This window comes from Antechinus flavipes, chromosome 1 (assembly GCF_016432865.1).
Source record: "Antechinus flavipes isolate AdamAnt ecotype Samford, QLD, Australia chromosome 1, AdamAnt_v2, whole genome shotgun sequence".
NCBI lineage: Eukaryota > Metazoa > Chordata > Mammalia > Dasyuromorphia > Dasyuridae > Antechinus > Antechinus flavipes.
Window position 1 is genome coordinate 685,507,768 of NC_067398.1, and position 23,956 is coordinate 685,531,723.

At 39.0% G+C, this 23,956-nt stretch overlaps 1 protein-coding gene across 7 annotated transcripts in view; it reads left to right on the plus strand.

Annotated features, from left to right (window-relative positions):
- RIMBP2 (RIMS binding protein 2) overlaps window positions 1–23,956 on the plus strand; it is a 494,357-nt gene that overhangs the window by 334,566 nt on the left and 135,835 nt on the right. For all 7 annotated transcript variants that reach the window (XM_051972604.1, XM_051972603.1, XM_051972606.1 and 4 more), the window contains exon 9: window positions 7,682–7,804. In XM_051972604.1, coding sequence (XP_051828564.1) covers window positions 7,682–7,804 — 123 coding nt within the window. The remainder of the gene's footprint in view (window positions 1–7,681; window positions 7,805–23,956) is intronic.

Genomic DNA, 23,956 nt, shown 5'->3' on the forward strand with positions numbered 1-23,956 from the left:
CTCAGACAAAAGATTTATTGTCTGTCACATCCCTTGTCCCACACTTACAGTCTTTCCAGAGTTTATGCTATTCTAGCAGAGCTTTTGAGAACATAAGGTCACTCTCATATGTGTCTTTGTATTCTGGGTACTTAGCATAGTACCTAGAACATAGTAGGTACTTATAAAATGCTTTATTTTTAGGGGATGTTCAATACAGAGACTTCAGGTCATGGCAGGGTAGATACTCAAGAGATCATTAGATTGTAAAAACTCTTTGAGGAAAGGGAGTCATTTAAGTTATGTCTTATTTATTTATTTATTTTGCTAAGGCATTTGGGGTTAAGTGACTTTCCCAGGGTCACACAGTTAGGAAGTGTTAGGTATCTGAGGTCAGATTTGAGCTCAGGTCCTGCTGACTTCAGGGCTGATGCTCTATCCACTGCACTACCTAGCGGTCCCTCATGTCCTATTCTTTGTTGAGCCTATTTGGGATTGCCTTACAAACCTTAAAGTATCATGTAAATGTTTTTTGTTGCTCAGCCATTTTAATTGTATCCAACTCTCCATGACTCCATCTGGAGTTTTCTTGGCAAAGGTATTGGAGTGGTTGCCATTTCCTTCTCCAGTTCATTTTACAGATGAAGAAACTGAGGCAAATAGGTTTAAATGGCTTGCCCAGGGTCTCCTAGCTAAGTGTCTGAGGCCAGATTTGACCTCAGGAAGTTGAGACTTCCTGACTCCAAGCTCAGAATCCTATCCATCTAGCTGCCCACACAGCTGCCCTACAGATCGTACTTACCAGCTTTACAAAGCACTTCCTAATACATCCCGGAACCTCATGGCAATTTTGTAGGGTAGTTAGGATAGGATGTAATGTTCATATTTTCTATTTGAGGAAACTGAGCTCTAGAGGAATCAAGTGTTGTGCTCAGTATCACATAGTGAGTTAGTAGAAGGGTAATTTTACTGCAACTTCTCAGTGCACATAGCCCCTCTCAACACTAATAGACCGAGGCTGTTTGGGAGCAGCCAAGCGCAAATTCCATGCAAAGATTGTGTTTTGCATGGCAATGCTAATAAAAGAGCCTCGAGGACTCCAGAAACTGATTTTTCTTCCAGTCTCCCGAGGTGATTTCTTTCTGGGCCAAGTATGAGCCAACAGGCAGTAGAGAAGGGCCCACAGCGGGGCTGAAGCGTGAGGCAAAAGAGCAGCAGCTTGGCAGAGTCAAGGACGCCGAGCGTTTTCATCCTCCCACAGGCCTGTGGCCCAGGCAGCAATCTGGGTCAGCTGCCATTGCCACCGGGTACGGCAGCACAGAGCGGCTGTGTGCCCCATGTGAGCTCATTCCACGCGTGCCCCAGATGCTCTTGGGCAGAAGGCTTGGTGAGTGCACTCACATTCAGTGAGAGCTTTGTGCTGTAGCTTCAGCAGGCAGCATTATGGAGACCACCAGCCAGTTGGCACTAGAGAGATACACTGCGGGGGGGATATTCTTAATCTCTTTTGAGGTCAGTGGTGATTTATAGAGTGCTGGCTGTGCACAGAGCACCCTCCTTGCCTCTAGAGAGGGAGACAGAAAAGTGGGAGTTTACTCTTTCCAGGGTCTCAGGATGCAGGCTCGGGGGACAGCCAGTGCAAATGTCCAGAGAGGGAGTCCCTTGTTTGAGGAATAGAAGGAAGACTAGTGTGGCTGAAAGAAGGGGAGGGTTTAAGATCTGAAAGTACTGGAAAGGTCGGGACTAGTTATGAAGGACTTTGAGCACCAAACACCACTGATGTTATATTTGATTCTAGAGGGGCTAGTGAGCCCTCTGGAGTCTGAATGAGGGGGTGATCTGTGCTTTGGAAAGATCCCTTTGACAGCTGAGCAGAGGCCAAGGACATTAGAGTGGATTAGATCTGAGCCCACCAGCAGGCCATTACAAGAGGGCAGACTCGAGATCACAGGGACTTGTAACAGAACGGTGACAGGGTCGGAGAAGAGAAAAGGATATAGGCAAGAGATGGCAACAAAAGTAAAATCGATAAACTTTGGCAATAGATTGTGTGTGAGAGAGGGGGGAAATATAGTGAGGAGACACCTGTCTGCGCCTCAGTTACCTCAACTGTAATATGAGGGGATTGGATCAGATGGTTGCTGAGGTCACTTGCGATCTATGTTTTTGTGGATCCCCTCTTTGGTACTGATGATGAGTCCAATATTAGCTCCTAGAAGGTAGAGAACTTGCTACCTTCCGTAATAATCTCATTTACATGAATGTACATTGCTTGGAACAGCTAGATGGCATAGTGGGTAGAGCACTGGGCCTAGAATCAATAAGACCAGAGACCAAATCCAGGCTCAGATATTTCCTAACTGTGACCTTGTCACTTAACTCTGTTTACCTCAGTTTACTTCTGTAAAATGAGCTGGAGAAGGAAATGGCAAACCACTCTAGTATCTCTGCCAAGAAAACCCCAAATGTTATCATGAAGGATCAGATATGACTGAAATGACTGGGCAACAACAAAACACTGCTGAGTTTTTTTTTTAATTGAACCAAAATTTGCTTCCCCATTTCTTAAAGAAATATCCACATTTTGGCAATATGCTAAAGAAGGAGAGCTTGGATTAGGAGGCAGCCCTCAGGCTCTGCCAGATATTGCTGGGTAGGACTAGGTGCCGACTCCAAATGCAGTGTCCCTTGCAATACACTGACCAATCACTGTTAGCGTCTTCTGACACAATTCCTACAACTATTTGCTACTTCTGTGGCCATGACTGAACTTCTTTAGGTCTCAAGCTCCTCCATAAGTAAGGTGAGAGAATTAGATTAGCTGAATTCTAAAGGTCCTTAACATATAGAGGAACAAAATGTCAGTGTTGAGAGAATGCAAGCATGGAGGGCTTTCTGGAGGAAGTGAACTTTGACTTGTATTTGGATGAAAAGGATAGAAATGTCTTTTTAGTAAAAATCAGGTCTTCTTGGAATAGATAGTACTAGATAGATTCCACTTCTCAACCTTTCCATTCAAGATAAAGTTGGAACAGAGGACTTCTTGCAAAAATCACATAAAATTTTACACTCTAGCAGCAAAGTAGGAGCATTGGGAAAGGAGGCTAGGTAGAATAGTATCCTAGAATACTGATGTTATCTTTACTAAAGTTCACCTTCCCCATGTTATTCCTTCTCTAGGCCAGTCCAAAAATCACTCCCTACAGTACAAAATTCCAAAATAACTATGACCTGTTGCAACTATTTAATGTCATAAGATTTAGAGATGGAAAAGACTTGGCAAAGGGGAAATAGCATTGCACTTGGAGTTGGGAAGATCAGCCTCTAAGTCCTTCCTCCCGTGCTTACTTGCTATGTGACTAGTTGTGGACAAGTCATTTGACCTGACTTAGACTAATTTTCCTCATCTAGAAATCGAGGATGATTTGTTGTTATTGTTCAGTTGTTTTGGTCCTGTTCTACTTTTTATCACCCCATTTGGGGTTTTCTTGGCAAAGATACTGGAGTGGTTTGCCATTTTCTTATCCAGCTCATTTTACAGAGGAGGATCAAGTGATTTACCTAGATTCACACAGTTTAATAAATACCTGAGGTCACATTTGAACTAAGGTTTTCCTGACTCCAGATTCAACACTATCCATCATGGCGCCACCTAGCTGCCTCCCTACTGATGATTACATGATGTCTGTTGCTATCTAATGAGTAATTATAAATTTATTTTTTATTATATTATACTTATATGATAATATATTGTGTTTTATATATATTACATAATAATATATTATGTTATAAATTAAAATGCTTTATAGAAGACCTAAGCATGGAAACAGTATGACATGTATTCTATTTCTTAGGCTATAAATGGACTTCAGCTCCTTGTAAAGGAGTTATAAAGGGTCTCAGTGGCCACCTAGTGTAACATATATGTGGACAAGAATCTACACAAGCATTAAGTGATCATCTAGCCTTTGTTTGAATATTTCTTGTGATATAGTAACCCATGGTCTCTTTGGAAGCTCATTCTGCTTTGGGGAAACCCTAATGGTCAAAAGATACTTCTTTCTATCAGGCTCCTTATGTTTCTGTGCAAATTTTATACTTTATCTCCATTCTTTCCTCTAGAGCTAATCCCCTCTTCACGTCATAATTGTTCAAACACTTAAAAATGCTTATCTTGTCTCTACTGAATCTTCTCTTCACCAGGATAACCATTCTAATTCATTTAGTCAATCCTCATATCACATGATCTCAAGATTCTTCATCATCCTAGTTGTCTTCCTCAGAATGGTCTCCGAATTATCCTCATCTTTCCTAATATGTAGCTTTATTTGCTCAAATTCAACATGCATTTATTAAACATATACTGTACGTAGAATCAAGGATACAAAGGCCATGCTTTCAAGAAGATTTCACTTATACTTTAAAAAATTTTAATGCAGGGGGCAACTAGGGTGCAATGGATGGAGCACCAGCCCTGAAGTCAGGAAGACCTGAGTTCAAATATGATCTCAGACACTTAACATGTCCTAGCTGTGTGACCGTGGGCAAGTCACTTAACCCCAATTGCCTCAGAAAAAAAATTAATGCAAAATATCATTGAGAAGAAGACATTTATGTGATATGTGCATAAAATAAATGTAAAATAAATACAAAGTAATTTGTAAGGAGAAGCTATCTGTAACGAGGAGGGTTAGCACAGACTTCCAGTAGTGGGTAGCACCCAGCTTTTGATTCAATGGTTAGAAGCCTCCTATTTCCATGGTAGCCTATTCCATATTGTCCTTTTTTTCTCTTACTTGCTTTCCCCAGATCCCTACAAAATAATAGCACCTTGAGCCAATGTTCTGGGAAACTAAAAACCAATGGTATTAAAAAGATCTCTGACTTTTAAGTTTGATGCAGGTTACAAACCAATCATGACATTTTCGCCTCTGAGAACTTGAAAGTTATTTTTTCTCTCTGGCTGTCTGATGCATCACTTAATAACAAAACTGTTTTAAGACATTCGTATCCACAAAACCTCTCCGTGACCTCTTCTGAGAACACCTTCCAGGTAGGTAACAACATTCCAGTGGAAGCCTGGAAAATTCGTACCTCCCACCTTCTGCATGTCTGGTGGTACAGACATTGTCACCTAAAGCAAACATCATGACATACATGGCGTGTGGAACCAATGAAGCTCTCCCACAAAAGAGCATGACCTTCAAAGAACTTGTTATAGCAGCATGATTCATGGAAAAACATTTTAGGGAGAAAGTAAATGTTCAGCTTGGTTAAAATGGGTCTTCTCCTTCTGTATCATCAACAATAAAAAGAACTTGAAAGTAAAGGGGAAACTGTTTCTATATCTCTCTCTTGTGACTCACACTTATCAGAAGCCAAAAGATAGACTTGGACTAACTGGGCATCCCTGAAAGGTCATCATCCTTAAATATAGCTTCTCATCCAAAAATGAGGTATTGGATTAAAATGATCATAAAGGTATCTTCCAGCACTAAAAAACTAGGAGCCTTTGGGGAAGAGGAGGATGAGGTTTAGACCTGTGACTCCATCAAGGGAAGGAACTTTTGGTGTTGAAATTCTCCCCCTGACATAGAGTGGCGAATCATCTATATCTGATGGTCTTGGAGAGTTTCTTGGGACCCTGAAAGGCTAAGTGTTATGGCTAGGGCCATTCTCCTAGTGTCAGAGGTTTTCCTAAATCCAATCTGATCCTCTATTCATCATTCCCCATTCCCTCTCTGAATAATATTATTCTTAAAATCACAATAAAGACACAGTGTGGTGATGCAGGCTTGTAATCCTTGCTTCTGGTGGAGGCTGAGGCTGGTGGATTCCTTGAGTTCAGGGTTGCTGAGATATGAGAAAACTAAAGCCAATGGGTGTCTGCACTGAGTCCAGTGCCAATGTGAGCCCTTGGGAGCAGAGGGTCCTCATGCTGCCTGAGGAGGGATGAAACGCGTCCAAGTTGGGAAAATGGAGCCAGTCTGAACTTTGGTAGATTAGGATCAGGCCTGTGAGTCACCACTGTACTTTCATCCTGAGTAAGTTAGGAAGACCTAATCTAAAATAAAATAAGATAAAAAATTAAATAAGTATCTGAAGAGCTGATAATCATGCAGAACTATGGAATGTTAAAGATGGAAGAGATGATAGAAATCATTATCTAATCTTTTATTTTGCAGAGGAGGAAACTAAGAGCAAGAGAAGGGAAGTATTTGGCCAAGATCAGCTAGGTAATGGGAAGCTAGGTGGTGCAATAGATAAGAGTGTCAGGCCTGGAGAGAAGATCTGAGTTCAAATCCAGCCTCAGACACATACCAGTTGTGTGAACCTGGACAAATCACTTGACCCTGTTTGCCTCAGTTTCCTTATCTGTAAAATGAGATGAAAAAGGAATTGGCAAATCACTTTAATGTCATTGCCACAAAATCCCTGAATGAGGTCACAAAGACATAGACATGATTGAAATGACTTGAACAACCTAGGTAATATATTTCTATAGTACATTCCTTAAATATTTTCTATAATGTAAGTAATTAAATTATCCTTTATTTTACAGTTGGTGAAAATTGAATTCTAATGAAGTCAAGTGACTTGTCCAGTCACATAGCTAGTAAGATTTGAGTCAGAATTTTCAAAGGGACCTCAATCACTATGCAGTCTGATAGATCTCTGAACAAGAATTCCCTCCTCAGTAAACCTATCAAGTCATTATCCAACCTTGCTTTGACCTGCAGTGAGGCGGAACCCACTGCCTCCCAAGGCAATCTAACCCACTTGAGAATCTCTCTCACTTTTACAAAGTTTTTCCTAAGTTTGTCTTTTTGAAACTTCTATCTAGTTTTGTCTGGGACCACATTTATTGTTCAGTTGTGTCCAACTCTCCATGACCCCTTTCAGGGTTTTCTTGGCAAAAAAAAGTGGTTTGTCATTTCTTTCTCCAGATCATTTTACAGATGAAGAAACTGAGGCAAACAGGCTCATATATTCTAAATCTAATACCCTCTTCACATGGAAGCCTCTTAAATGCTCATAGTTCTCATGTCCCACTTGTTCTCAACTTTCTTTTCTCCTGGTGATCACACTCAGTTCTTTCATGTCATATTGTATAAACTTGAGGCCCTTCAACATCTTCATTTTTCTCCTTTGGTCCTTCTATTTATGAATGTCCTTCTTGATGGTAACTCCTAGAACTGGAAATAACAATGCTCCAAATTTGGTTTGACTAGTGCAGATTGGACCCAGGTCCTCCTGACTTCTCACCCTAAGCCTCCCTCCACTCTAATCACAATATCTCTTTGTAAATAGTAGAGGTGAGGCTCAATTCTGTCTCTTGTCTACTACCTCAGTGTTCTTTCCATGATACCAGAGCTGTATTTGTTCTATCTTGGTTAGCAAATGAATATGCCCTTGACTGCTAGAGGCTTTTATGTAAATGAGTCAGAGATGTATTCCCCTAATTTTATCCTATTTCAAGAAAGGTTTGAGGAACAGTCTGGTTTTTTTCTCTCTCATGGATAGCTTGAAATGAAATCTCTCTGGATTCGATATAATTCAATTCAACAAATGTTTATGAAGATTTCCTAAGTGCCTGGCACCGAGCTCAGCACTGGGAATAACCAGAACAAAACTGAAAATAATCCATGCCTCAGAGAACTTACATTCTACTTTTTTCCCTTTTTTTTTTTTTTTTTTTAAGGTAAAAGCAGACTATGATCGGCTCAGCCTCACCCTCACCATAGTGACCAAAGAACGTGATTTGGCCGTGAAGGAGAAATACCAGCTCCAAGCCAAACTGGAGAATCTAGAGCAGGTCCTAAAGGTAAGGGGCGCAGTCAATATTTCTTCTCATTTCTGGATTTGTCAACGCCAGTGGGACAAAGGAGGGTGAAGGATAGGATACGGAATGATAAGGAGCTTCAGAGACATATGTTCCATTTTTGTTTTGAGACTGCCATCCACAAGAAGCTATAAAGAATATCACCAAAGAAATATGTGGTTAAAAAAGAACATGGGAATGTGGCCATTTGGTGAAAGTGAGTGATGGGTTCTTTATGCCAAGTGAATTTGGGAAAGGCTGCCCGTTCACGGGGGTGAATCTCTTGGTGTGAACCTTGGGAATATCATGGACAAGGGACCCATGGGACAGATACACTGTTGACATATTGATGAGATATTAGGTCCATTGGAAGGTCAACATTGTGGAATTTTAATGCAACTCTTCTTTTTATGGTTAAAACACTAAATAATGAAACATTAATGTTTTTGGAACTGATGCTATAAAACTGATTCCATGGCTTAGGAAGTTAAATACAACTGAGCTGGGAGACTGAACAGAGAGCCATCCGCCTGGAAATGTAGCCTGCTTAAGTCGAAAGACTTGAATATCTGTATTGGTTTAAAAAAAAAAGAATTCATGAATTTTCAGCTGCTTCTCAGATGTTTAACAAGCTTTATTATAATGAGGAAAGTTAGATCAGAAAATTACTTTATCAGGGAGCAGGTAAATTGGCTACTAGCTATGCATTTCTGATGGATTGAAATCTGCTTAAATAGACCATTTCCTAGGATGCTGGCATATAGGGGAGCCAGGGCTTGATTTGCTAATGATGTAATTGACTTGAATTCTGATAGCCTCCTGTAGACAAGTCATTTTAATTCATATTTTGCGAGCTAGTATGCAAATGACAGAGGCGTTAGATCTGTCTCCTTTAAAAGCAAAAAGGTGTTTTATCTGGAAGTGTCTAAAGCTGATTAAAAAGGGAAGCAGGGGAAAATTTTAAAATGTGTTAAAATTTGTTTTTTTCCTCCCTCCCCTGAACCCCCTTCAGAAAAAAAAAAGAATCTCTGTAATAACTAATTGAGATGTTTGGGGCAAGGAAGCTGCACAGGGAGCCTCCCAGCTAAAGTAATGAAGCTGATTTAAAAACATAACAAAACAAAACATGACAACCAGCCACTTGACTCAGATGTATAGAATAGGGCTGACCCCTCTGATTACTGCCTCCAGTGAATTCAGGGGAAGTAAGCAGAAGCAAGGGCAGCTGGGTGGTACAATGTGTACTGGGCTTGGAATCAGGAAGACACATCTTCCTGAGTTCAAAGCAGACCTCAGCTACTTGTAGCTCTGTGACATTGGAGCAAGTCACTTTACCCTGATTACCTCAGTTTCCTCATCTGTAAAATAAGCTGGAGAAGGAAAAAGCAAACTACTCTAGTATGTTTGTTAAGAAAACCCCTAAATGGGAGAGTCCAGCAGAACTGAAAGGAATAAACAAGCAGAGGCAAAAGAACAATATGTGAGATGAATGTAACAATGCAAGTGGGAAATGTGGCACACACTTTCAGTTAAAGTCACTGTATTATTCATTTTGCTTAACTGTTGTACTCTCTTAGAAGAGATCTTCCACTAGGACATGTAAGCACCTCTAAAACAAAACACCTCAATAAAATGGAAAATGTAAAAATAAAAAATAAATGACAAAATGTGACCAAAAAGGAGATATGAGGAGGTCCTCTTTACAGAGATGGCAGATTGATTATAGAACAAGAACGAGACTATAAGACTTTTTGTCAAGGACTGATTTGATTTGCTGAACTTTTTTCCCTCTTTAAAATTCTTTGTTGTATGGAATAGGTTTGGGGGGAAGGAAGAAGGAAATATTGATGATGTCAAAACAAAAGCTATCAATAAAATTTTATTTTATAAATGAGATAATGGATTTACAACACTTTACAAAGCCTTAAAAGCTGTAGAAATATTAAGCTAGGCTTTTTGTGTGATTTGCCAAGTATTCTTTGTTCTCATTTATCAATTATCAAGAGTAGCATTATCTACAAACATCTCAGTTCTTCTGGGGTCATGATGTACCAATATCTTTTAGAATTATTACACATTAGGAGGATAGGATCATAGATGTTGAAGAGGATGATGAAGACTATAAAGGTCACTGTAATGACCACGTATTTAAAATCAGCCAGAGTCAGGAACTCAGGTTAAGGGAAAAACTTCAATCTTTATTGAAGTGAAGAGGTGAAAAAAGATTGCGATAGCAATATGGGCAAGAAGGATTGCAATAGCAATATGGGCAGCTGCGACGGGAAGCCAGCTAGCAGAGAGAGACCTGAACTGAAGGGCCGTCGCAATGGCAATGTGAGCAGTCTCTCCTTCCCCTTCCTTTTCCACTCCCCTGCCTCCACCCACCAAAATCATCATTTCCTATACAACACATCAGGACTTGCACAAAGAGTGGGCGGGGCCATTCTTTCTCCAAGCTTATATATTAATAGAGTATGGTCCAATTACTATTTAGCCTCATGTGCTTGGGACCTCAGTGAATCAACTCGAGCCTCAGCCCATTACAGGTCACTAAGTACAACCCCCTTCATTTGATAAGAGAGAAAGATGTAGCCCAGTGAACTTAAATGACTTATCAAAAGTTAGTTACATAAGAAGCGGCAAAACAAGGTTTTGAACCCAAGTTTTTGAAGGACAAATCCAGGACTTTTTTACACCATACAAGAGAGCAACTGACCCAGCTGTCCCCATTTTACTGGAGGAGGAGCTGAGAATCAGATAAGGGCTTGCCCAAAGTCACAAAGTTGATAAGTAGCAGAATGGAGTACTTACTCTTTGATCCACTGGCTCCAAATATTAGAAATCTTCCAATTCTAGAACTCTGCTTCTTCCTTAGAATGGAAATTTTCCATTCCAAAGGGGCATCAATCTTAATATCAGACAAAACAAAAGCAAAAATACATCTAATTAAGAGAGATAAGGAAGGAAACTATATCTTGCTGAAAGATACCATAACAATGAAGTAATAGCAATATTAAACTTATATGCATTAAGTGGTATAGCATCCAAATTCTTTTTTTATAATAGCTTTTTATTTTTTCAAAATACATGCAAAGATAGTTTTTATCATTGACCCTTTCAAAAACTTGTGTTCCATATTTTTCTCCCTCCTTTCCCCCTCTTCTCTCCCTTAGACAGCAAGTAATCCAATTTAGGTTAAATATGTGCAGTTCTACTAAACATATTTCTACATTTATCATGCTGCACAAGAAAAATCAGATCAGAAAGGGAAAAAATGAGAGGGAAAAAACAAGCAAGCAAACAATAATAACAACAATAACAAAGGTGAAAATATTATATTGTAATTACATTCAGTCCCCCTAGCACTCACTCTGGATGCAGATGGCTCTCTGTCGCAAGACTATTGAAATTGGCCTGAATCATCTCATTGTAGAAGAGAACCAAGGCCATCAGAATTGATCACCGTATCATCATCTTGTTAGCATCCACATTCTTAAAGGAAAAGTTATAGGAAGAAATAGATAGCAAAACTATACTAGTCAGGGATCTTAACATCCTCCTCTTAGAATTAAATAAATGTAACCACAAAGTAAACAAGAAAGAAGTTGAGGACATAAATAGAATCTTAGAAAACTTAATTATGATAGATTTCTGGAGAAAATTAAATGGGGATAGAAAGGAATATGCCTTTTTCTCAGTACCATATGGCACTTACACAAAAATTGACCATATATTAGGGCAGAAAAATCTCATGATTAAATGCAGAAAAGCAGAAATATCAAATGCATCCTTTTTCAGATCATGATGCAATAAAAATTATATGTAATAAAGAAATTGTCTATTCTCATTTAAAGTTCAATAGGACACAAGGATGAGAGATGCTATTACTACTGCTGGAATTAAGGGTATTAGGACAGTAGTAGTAGAAATTGAAATGAACTACACTGACCCCAACTTGCAACTCAATTCTGGAGCTAGTTTAGCTCCCCTTCTATTCAATTATGGATCTGTTCCAACTATTGTCTCATGAGAAAACATTATTCAAATATGAGAATTGGGAGAAAACATTATTGTATTGTTTGAACCTAGTCCTGCATGGCTGGGAAGCTGGGCCACTTCGAGCTATTTTGAGACCCTTAACCAACTACTTAGATTATATTAACTAGAAATTCAGTCAGATACAAAGACCGATGCAAGGAGTTTTCTCACAATTGTATATCTCAAACAACTCACATGTCTTATCTGAAAGCTTGTTTCATTCTTATCAATTAGGTATTGCTTCTATGTTCCTTTGATTGTTTACAGATACTTGGGGGAATTGGACATCTCCATTTCTGATTTCAGGAAATTGCAGCTGTTCACACCTCCCTTCTTATTTTGGAAAGCCCCTAATCTTTTCTCTAATTAAAAATCAGATTACCTAATATTGTAATGTTTCCTTTTGATGAATAGGTATTATTTGATTAATTGTTTTTAAAGTTTGTCTCCCCCTGTATTTGGGACCTAGGCCTAAATCTGGTTTCACTTAATTAAGCAATTGCCATATAATGCTTAATAAATCAATGTACTTGGAAGATGAAACCTTTATTTCCTCATTCATCTTTCACCCACAACAATGATGATGATGATGATAATGACAACTATTTCAGAGGCAGTATAGTATAGTCGATGGAGAGTTGGTCATTAATTCAGGAAGTTGTTGTTCAATCATACCTAACCCTTAATAGCCCCATTTGTTGTTGTTGTTGTGTTGTGTTTTTGCAAAGATATTGTGGGAGTTTGCCATTTTCTTCTCCAGCTCATTTAATAGATAAAGAAACTGAGGTAAATAGGGTTAGGTGACTTGTCCAGGGTCACCCAGCTAATACATATCTGAGGATATATTTGAACTCAGGTTTTCCTGGTTCCCAGTCCACTCTACTGTATCCACTCTCTCCTCTGTATTACCTTACTACCTTCCTGATTCAGAAGGACCTGAGTTCACATTCTACTTTGGACATATACTATATGTGTGGCCCTGGATAAGTCCTTTAACCTTTATATGTTTTAGGCAACACTCTAAGATTCTACTAAGATTTTGATCTTTTAAGCAAAGGCTGGTATGTATTAATAGAGGGACTTCCTTCTACAATGACGCAGCAGGTCTGGTCTTAATAATGATCACAACTGATATTTCTATAATTCTTCAAAATTTACTAAACTAGATATTATCAGCTCTGTGCCTCCAAACTGCCCTATAAGGTGGTTCCTACTATCCTTATTCTCTTTATTGTGCAGAGAAAATAATCTGCTCATATTGGACTCAATAGCTTCCTCCCAATTACCCTGTTCGTGTACTGTTGCTGTGGGCTGCTGAGTGGTATGGTGGATAGAGTCCCAGGTCTGGAGTCAGGATAGTCTGAGTTCAAATCCAGTCACAGACACTTACTAGCTGAGTGACCTTAACTTTGTTTGCTTCAATTTACTCATCTGTAAAATGAGCTGGAAAAAGAAATGTCAAACCACTCCAGTATTTTTACCAAGAAAACATTAAATGGGGTCATGAAGAGTTGGACATGACTGAAAAACAAATGAACAATAATACTACTGCTATTATTATCCTCCTTGTACAAATGAGAAAACTGAGGCTCAGAGGGGTTAAAGTGATTTGTTGGTCTTGTTCTCCATACCCTCCTCCAGCCCCTCATGTACAGAGTCACTTTTAACCAGATGATACCAGAATAATATGACTTTATGCTTCAGACTTCCTGATAGGAGAACTATTTCTTGATGGAGTTTACCTTACAAGGTAATGAATTCCCTCTAAATCAAGGCTATAAGAATACTTGCAAGGAAGCTGTAGGAGGGATTCTCATTCAGTTGTGGGTTGGGTTTAATGACCTTTGAGATCTCTTCCACCCAACTCTGAGGCAGAGTTTTTGTGTGTTGAGAGACAAAACTTCAAAGATGATTTCGAGAAATTTCTAGGATGGGTCCAGAGGTATTGTGCACACTTCATTGCAATATATGAGTTTAGGTTTAAATGTCTTCAGTTAAAGTAATCAACAGAGTCAGACACAGAAAGAAACAGAGATAGAGAGACAGAGGCAAAAAGAAAAAAAGAGAGAGTTTGAGAGGGAAAGGGAGGAGAAGGAGAGGGAGAAGAAAGAAGAGGAAGAGGAAAAAGAGGAGGAAGACAAAGAGGAAGAGGAGAAGAAGAAAAAGAAGCAATGATAAGACTTTTATGCACAACAAGAAGCAAAAGCAGAAGGAAAAGAAGAAAACGAAGCAATGATAAAAGACTTATGCATGGCAAAAAGAAGCAGAAACAAAAGAAGAAGAGAAGAAGGAGGAGAAGGAGGAAGAGGAGAAGAAAAAGAAGAAACAGCAACAGCAATGATAAAAGGAGGCTTTTATGCATAGCAAAGGAAAGAAAACAAACTTTGCCCATTCATGACTTTGCTTAGATCCCATTCTGGCTGCCAAGCTATTTACGTTCGGAAGGAAAACAGCTCTGTGTCCAAGTGCTATAAACAGTGGATGAAGAATAAAGAGAAAGAGAGATCAAGAGTTTTGTCCTTTCAAACAAGGAGTATGGAAGGAGGGTGGGCAATTATGTGCTATTAAATAATTGAAAGGAAATCATCATCATGCAATTTTTATAGAATCCTATGTGATCTTGCCAAGTTCTTATAATTGGGAAAATGAGGTTAGCTTGGTGTGAGAGAACTCTGGGAAGTAGGTGGTGATGCCCTTCTTAAATTGGGTTCTCTTTGAGCCCTCCAGACTTTTCTCCTCCGGGAAAGCATCCCCCAGCCTCCTCTAGAGTGGCAGCATAATTATATCCTCAGGACAGTTGGGCATCAATTTTATGCTGTTTCAAGGCTTTTCAGTTTCTTCTGATATCTCTGGGGTAATCATAGCTTGTGCTGAACCCATACCCTTTCCTGAGCAGTGGGATCAATCATCCTACTCTTTAGAGGCAATGTAAGAATGGTGAATTGAACACCTCACCGGACAAAGGAGTTCTATTACTTTGGGACAAATTTCTGGGACACACTGTATTCTTGCAGAATATCTGAATGGACCAATCACTACTGCCTTTGAGCTGTCTGAAGTCAATCTCATCATTCTCATTGATGCAGAATGGGTCCGTTCTCAAGGACTACATCTACAACCAGTCAGCCAATGAGCATTTATTAAATGTGCCCAGTGGTGGCAAAGACTACAAAGTGTTTCACAAAGCTAGTGACTCAGTGTCAGCGATGAGATTGAAACCCACAGCACTGGATCACAAAAGGGGAAAAAAAGACAAAAAAGTGGTTCTTCCTCTTGAGAAGTACAAAATTTAATGGGAGAGACTACTTACAAGCCATAGACTTATAAGGTAGATAATGAATTGGAGGTGATACTAGCAGTGAAGATAGGAGTCAGGAATGAAAAAGACTGTCCATAATGCAAGCTTTAATCTGTGTCTTGGAGGAGAGCGGGGAAGCAGTGATGAAAAAGGAGAAGTTCCAGGCAAGGGGAATTTCTAAATGCAAAAAGGCAGAATCTGAAGGTGGAATTTTGTGTGGGAGTAAAACCAAGATGGCCAGTACTGCTAGATTGTAACACCCAGAGATGAGATAAGGTACTGGGAGAACTGGAAAGGTAGCAAGGAACCAGATTGAGAAGGGTTTTAAAAGGCAAAGGGAAGGTTTTCAACTTGATCTTATAAGTAATAGGGAACCAGTGGAGTTTATTAAGTACAGGGTCAAGCTCAGTGGAGAAGGGACTAGACTAGGGAGAGAAAACCAAAATCAGCCCTGCTCACAGCCCAGCCCTCTAACATTTGTGAAGCTCGATTCTTGGCCTATGTTGGGGGAGAGGGAGTGATTTTCTTGAAAAAGGGAACTTCTGATGAGGAACCTACCTCTACAAATTACAGACTCAAACTTGCCTGGAGCAATGAAAGGTTAAGTGACTTAATACATAATGTCACATAGCCAAGAAACAGAAACAGGTCCAAGGACTTAGATTTAGAGTTGAAAGAGTTTAAGAGTCTGTCTGGACTAATGTGCCTATTTTACAGATGGGAAACTGAGGCACAGAGTGGCAAAATGACTTGCCTCATGTCTTAGAGGCAAAAGAAGATAGATTTATAGCTTTAGAGCTTAAGGGGCATTGGGGGTTATTAGGACCAATGTCTTCATTTTACAGATGGGAAAACTATGGTTAAACAATTTGCCCAGGATCACACACATAAGTTGATCTGAGATTTGAACCCAGTACTACCGGTATCTTATCCCTTACGGCATACTAGGATTTGAAATCAGGTGCTCTGAATCTGATCCACCCCTTTGCTATCCTGTCCCATCTCTTATTCTATTGTTCACCTCCAAATAGAACTGGAATGTAATCAAAGATCCAGCTAGTAGAGGACTTCACCCAGCCCTGAATCCCCTAATGGCCTCTGCTCAGATCTTTTAAGTCACCTCCTCCAGGAGGCCCTCCTTTCATTTCTCTTGGAGATAATATTCTTGGTTCTTACTTCTCCAACCCACTTAAAAATTATATTGTAACTCTCTATGTTGTTGTCTTATTACTGTAATAAACTACAGACACCGTGATTAGTTGATTGATGCTTATCAGCCAACTAAACTTCATGTCACAAGTAGGCACTAGAATAGGGTTGCCAGGGAATGATGTCACTTTTCTCATCTATAAGACACCTGAACAGAATGCTGGACTGAGGGTCAGGAAAACCCGAGTTTGAATTCTGCCTCAAACCTTTACTAGCTGTGACTGAGCAAGTCACTTCATCTCTCTGAGAATGGGGATAATAATAGGACCTCTCTCCTAGCGGATATTATGAGGCTCAAATGAAATAATATATGTAAAGTGCTCTGCAAACTTGAAAGTACTATATAAATGCTAGCTATTATTAAGATGAGAGAACTGGACTGTATTTCTAATGTCCTTCCTAGTGCTAACATTCTATAATCTTAAGAGTCTACAAAGGCCGTCGCCATCTCTTAGAATAGTTGATATTTATATAAGGCTTTAGGATTTGCATAGTGTTTTACATACATCATCTCATTCTCATCTCAGAGCAATCCTGTGGGGTGGCTGTTATTTTTATCCCTATTTTACAGATGGGGAAACTGAGGCACAGAGAAGTGAAGTGACTTGAACAGGGTCACTCAGTGAGTAATATCTGAGGTCAGGTTCAAATTCAATTTTGAACCCTAAGTTCATTTCTCTCTCTATTGCATCCTACTGTCTTTCAAAGCTTTATTTATTTCTCTCCAAGCACCTGGCTCAGCTCACTGCTGCGCTCAGTAGGTATTTAAATACATGTTTCTTGTTTGACTGATTGATTTTGGGGCCATTTAGCAACAACAATACATCACATAGAATCCATATAAGTAGATATAGTCTTAGAAGTGAAATTCCAGGGGGGCATTGTGGGAGGCAATCAGACAAAGTCTCTCCAGGCCTCCTGAACGTCCGTCTGGGGAAACCTGTGGTTTGAGACTCAGAAGAATGTTTTAAAATGAATAAAATTGAAGAATAAGGTGAAATCAGCGAATCAATTGTATGGAAATACATTTATCTATACCTACATAAACATGTATATACAGATCATTGTGTGCACGTGTACATGTATATATTCACACACATGCACATGTGTACACATACATGTACTTCAAATTCAGATTTCAGGTTAAAAATCACTGCTTTAAATAAAACAAGAACCAGATGATGGTCAACTGATCCAAAGCAGACCATGGAGTTGGGGGGGGGAGCAGTGCAGAGATGGTTGTTGGCCACTTCCTTCTCCAGATCATTTTACAGATGAGGAAACTGAGGCGAAGTGACTTGCCCAGGGTCACATAGCTTCTAAGTGTCTGTGGCTGGATTTGAACTCAGGCCTTCCTGACTCCAGGCCTGACACCCTATCCACCCCACCTCCCAGCTCTCCATTTTTGAAAGTGTAGTGTAATGGATACAAGTACTGGACTTGGATTAGACCTGGGTTCAGCTCCATTAACATAAGCTATTTGGCCATGAGCACTCTTGGACTTAGTTTTCTCTTCTGTAAAATGGACACAAAACGCCCAAATCCTATATACCTATCTTTCTTTTGAGGTCAATGTTAGCCATGGTACTTATTTTCCTTCTTTTGCCAGATCTATAATTAGGTCCTCACAACTTCTTTCTGTCATGAAATCCATACCTGCCCTGGAATTTATATTCTTTAGAGACATCGAGAGGCTTCATTGCAGAGTGAGTAGAGAGCTAGCCTCTGAGTCAGGAAGACAAGATTCACATCTCATCTATGGCGCCTGTTGGCTGGGTGACCCCGAGCAAGTCAGTTATTGTTATTGCAGATGGTTGTGGGTAAATGACTTGCTCAGGGTCACACAGCCTCTGGAGCTAGATTTGAACTCTCCTCCTGACTCTTTGGCCAGTGCACTAGCTACTCCGTCTCCCAGATGTTCCTTATTATTCTTGACTAGGAGATCTTTCAGGTCCCTTCTAGCTCTATATTATTACTTATTAAGGGCTACGAGCTACTTATTAAGGGCAAATCTAGCGGGGGTCCAGAGGAAGTCCAACCAAAATGGGGAGGACATTGCATGCAGTTAATACGAGTACTGGTTAAAATATCCGGAGATGTTTGGTCTAGAGCAGAGAAGGCTCAGGGCTGGGATGGCAACTCCGAGTATGGAAGATCTCTTGTGAGAAGGAGGGATTGAAGGTAAGAATCTCCAAAGACTGGCCCATGTCTCACGAAGATTTGTGTGTTTCCCATACGTTACCTCATTCCTTTTGAAACCAGAGTAGAACCAAGCCACCATGGGTAGATGTTCCCCAGAGGCCAATTTAGACTTGATGAAAGGAAATTTTCCCTAACATTCGAGCTATTTAAAAAGAAATAGACCGCCTTAAGAGGAGATAGATTCTTCCTTCTTGGAGGTCTGCAAACAGAGGCTGTACAATCAATCATATGTCAAGTATAGTGTAGCAGGGACTCCCTTCATATCTCCATTGAATTCCACGGTTTCCAATTCTCCAGTTCTGTGTTTCTGAAATTAGCCAAGTTTGGGGAGGAAATTCTCTATTGTGGAGTTATAGAGATATAGTTTATACAGTTGAAAGTCTTGTAATACAACTTTCCCTCCCAATTTACAGATGAGTAAACTGAGCCTCAGAAGGAAAATTGGCTACATAATGAGTGGGAGAGCCATGATTCAAGTTCAGGCCCAATAACTCCAAATTTAGCAGTCTTTTCACTTTACTACATTTCCTCCCATGGAATCACCTCATCTTTAGGACAAAAGAAACATGACACAGAAAAGCAAATGACCCTCCCCACAAGGTACAAATGGCATTACTTCGAGCTAACGCAGTATCTAGAAATATTATGGGCATTAAGATTTCATATATTAACACGCCACCTTCAATTTACATGATTATCCTATGAATTTTATTCATTAGAAGTAAGATGGCCTAGAGCAAGGAAATCTCAGATGTGTAATTTTCTTAGTTGCATTATAGGGCAGAGAGGTGCTTCAGTAATTAGGTGTTTCATGCCGAGGCCTTGCTTGTCAAAGCTGCCCAAGTGTGTTTGGAGACGGGACGTATTCCGATCGTGGGCTTGTTTTTGTAGGAGATCCGTGCCTTTTCTCCTCTGCTGCCGCAGGTCGTCTGGAGAAGGGGAGAGGGAGGGAGGGTGCTCTCACCTGATTATTGGAGGAGCAGAATACCAGTCAAAGCAGTTCATGCTCATTAAAGTGTGATGATCAGATGATAATAATGGGACCTTGTGATTTGAACATCTGGTATTCACAGTTCCATAGGATAAATGCTGGGTTGGGAACATCTTCCAGAATAAGAATTCTTTGATCATGTTTTGTGGAGCACACTCTTTCAGTAGCAATCTGGAGATTTCTGTGGACCCCTTCTCAAAATCAGGATGTTCAATGCATCAAACAAAATACATAGGGTCACAAATAAAACTGATTGTGGAAGGAAGAATAAAGAGGGAAAAAAGGAAATTTACCTGTTAATTTTATTGTATATATGAGAAGGAATAGCAAGTAGTTAGTACATAATGGATTTGCAGTTTCATATGCAATCGTTTCTTTTATTATTCCATGTTACAGAAATGCTTATTTTGGTCTATAAATTAAAAATAAGAGAAATTAAGAATTGAAAAAAACCAAAAGTGAATTCATAGACCCCAAGTTAAGAACTCATGTCCAAGAAGATCACAGACTTATAAAGAGAAATAAAAGCGACCAGACTGACCCTCTGTCATTTGAGAGATGAGAAACTTGAGAGAGATGGGGAAGTGAAATGTTTTTGTCTTCTTACTATTGCTCACATATGACACAGCATCTCCCACCTTGTAACTTCTCATTGATTGGCTCCTGTGCCTCTGAATATATTACCCAATGCACAAACATGCATATGCATATATGTGCACATACACATGATATACATGTAGGTATATGTGTGAATATAAATATGTAACATTTTCAAGTGTGCAAAGACTTTTGAGACACACTGTATATGTTTATGCATATGTGTGTGGTTCCCTCAGTTAGAATGTAAACTCCATGGATAATATGACTATATCCTCAGAGCTGGTTCTACAGAAGACCCTTAAGAAATAATTGTTCATTGTTGATCTAGATCATCAAGTAATAAGCATCAAAGGTAGCATTTGAATCCAGGTCCTCTGACAGTGTTCTGTAACACTTTGTCTGCTTTAAGGAAAACCCTAACAGCATTTGATGGGATAGTCAAGGGTCTTGAATCTTGTCCAATGAAGACCCATTTTTAAAAGTGTGAGTATTAGGCTAGAGAAGACTTGAGGAGGGACTATGAAAGCTAGTTTCAAGTATTTGCTCTGTGTGATCTCCCAGGTCAGATTAGAAGCAAATGAATAGAAGTTACAAAGAGAGTTGATGCTAGGTAATGTTTTCTGTTGTTTAGTGCTGTTCTAGTATAGAAGGGACTGTTTTAAGAGGAGGGTATTCCCCTCTATCAGGGGCCTTTAAGCAAAGAATGGAGGATTATCGGTACCTGTGTTATAAAGTGGAGTTTATTTTTCCCTCCAAATATTGGCTGGATTTGAGACAACTTTGATTCTAAGGATGTATCATCTAAGAATGATTCTAAGAATATAGAGTTAAATCTTGAAGGGACTTTATAGGCCATTGAATCAACACTCTCATTTTACAGAGAAGGTCATTGAGACCCAAAGAGGTTAAATAATCTGGCCAAAGTTCAATCCAGAGAAAAGCTAAGAGTGAAGCACTTGAGTAACACAGTGGATAGAGCATTGGGCTTGGAGTCAAGAAGACCTGAGTTCAGATGATTATCATCAATGTAACTATGGATAACTCATTTAACCTCTCCCTGACTCGGTTTTCTCAAATGTAAAATGGGGATATAAATAATATCTACTTCCCAGGTTGGTTGTGAGGGTCAAATGAGAGAATATTTTGTAAAACTCTTTGCACATAGAAGACATTTAATAAATGCTTCTTTCTTTTCATCCGAATATTTTTATCAGCTGCCAAAAGCAGTCACTTTATCTGCCTGCACAGGCAGTCCATTGGTTATTGAACATAAGGAATATAAACATAAGGAAACTTGTCCCTAAAATTTTTCTTTAAAAACTCCATTGAATAAGAGAGGAGGAGAACTTTCAGTCTTGCAAAGCCCATTATATCTCTATTTGCTGCAGGGTTCCTCTGAACTTCTAATTATGTTTCTATCCACTATTAGTTGTCTTCCAAATATTGCTTCCTTCTCTCTTGTCATTGTCATCATCATCATCATCATCAATTTTGAGACTGAGGATTCACATGCTGGAAACACACTGGCCATTCACAGACTTGATCCCATTACTGATCAGCCCACCTGAGTTGGTCATTCCCATTGCTACATCCCATTCATCTTGGTGCTAGATTTCATGTGGATATATCGATTGGCTTAGACTTAGCTGCTTAGAATTCCCAACAAGCAATTCACCAGCCTTGACCTTCCCAATAACAGGTTTTTTCAGGCATGTGCTATCCTTTCATGGCTTGGTATCAGTAATCACATTTAGTTAAAGACAGCATGGCTTTTGCTCACTGCCCTATAATTGGCTGTTTAAGGAATCAAACCAAGCACAATAGTTCTTTGTTAAGGTATCTTTAGCCTTACTGAGCAATGCTAATTAACTTCTCACATTGAGAAATAATAACATAAAATAACTTTAAGCACGAAAAAATAACTGTCTTCTACTTCTGAAGAAAGACTAGCAGACATTGAACAACTCTGGAGTTAGGTCTAGCTAGCCTGGATAATTAGCCTAGAACAGGGGTTCTTAACCCTTTGTGCATCCTGGATCCTTTTGGCAGTCTAATAAAGCCAATGAATTCCTTCTCAGAATCATGTTTTTAAATGAATAAAATAAAATATATAGGATTACAAAGAAAACTAATTGTTTTTAAATGGCATTTCATTTTTTTCCAAACCAAATATTTTGAAATGTCATTATCAAAATACTTTATAAAACAAGTTCACAGACTTGTAAAATCCTAGTCTAGATAACCCAGGCTTTTTCTTTTACTCAATATTTTGTGAGTACTTGATTATTCCAATGCCTGAAATTATTTGTGGTTTAGGGATACCTGTCCATAGAGTTTGCATCTCTGGGATTCAAAGGTATTTCTATTGAAATATAATGTGAAGGCATTATTATATAAAAAGTCACTTTTCCTTGTAAATATTCAACCCAAATCCATGAGCTTTTATTCAGGGATTACCACATGCTACAACCCCTCTCTTTTGATTTTTTTATCACGAATCCAAGTTGACATAGAAGCATATGCCAAAAGAGCATAGATATTTTCTACATTACTAGATAGGACAGTCTTGGGATTAGATTGTGTCTGATTTAAAGGTTTAGGACAATGAGATTTACCAGTCTGTAAAATGATTCTTTAGTGAGGAATTCTTTGGCCATGACAACCCAGGGAACAAAGAAATAGACAAAGTAGCTCCTGGTCCTACATGGTCTCCTTATACTTTGCAGTGACAGTGGCTGAGAGATGGGAAAGGGGACAGGGTGCTAAGAATCGGTTCCAAACAATCTACAGACACTAAAGTAGTTGTTGGTACTCAAAATCAGAGATCCTGCTCCAATGACTAATTTGAGGTAGTGTAGTATACTGGCTAGAGATCTGCCTTTAGAGATAGGAAGCCCTAGATTCAAGTCCAAATTCTATTACTGACAGAGTGACCTTGTTAAGAAAGAAAATTACTTACGTACTCTCACTGTCCCAGATAAACTCCTTAAGACTAAGGCCTTTCTAAGGATTTCTAAATCTAAATTCTAAAAACTAAGGATTTTCCCATGACAATGAAATCGTGGGTTCAAACCCTGTGTCCATTCCTGTCTCATGACCAATGAGTGGATAATAGTCTTGGACCAAATGAATCACATCACTCTTGACAATATCCTTATAAATGAAAAAAAAAAAAGATGGAAGGAGTTTATAATTAACTGTAATTGGTTGTTTAAGATAGAGGTATAGGTAAGACTGTTTTTACATTTTTAATACAATAACATTTATTTCAAAATGTAAAAAACCCATTCTTTTCTCAGTACAAAAACAGATTTAGTTTTGGGGCAATTGTTTGATGACTGCTGTTTCAAGGTTTGACGTATAGAATTTCTAAAAAGAGGTAAATATAGCCCGAAAACATTATTTTGTGAGATATTTGATCATCTTCTATCAAAGTTCTCATGCTCAGTATTTCCTAAAAGATCACCATGAAAATATTGTAGTTTATGTACTAGTCTCTGTTACAATTCATAAAGTAGAAATATTATGTGAAGAACTTAGAAAAAATTAATTTAATTAACATACATTTTGATGCTTAGTAATTTAATGATGATGAATAATGCCCTTACATTATTTTATTTTATCCTTACAACAATCCTGGAAGATAGGCATTATTATTATTCCCCATTACAAATGCAGAAACCAAGGTTGATAGAACAAACTGACCTTCTGAGGGTCATATAATTAAGTAACTAGGACGGGATTTGAAGAGAGATCTTCCTGCCTCCAAGTCTTGTGTTCCACACTACAAAAGTAATAAAAGACCAAAATGCCAAAA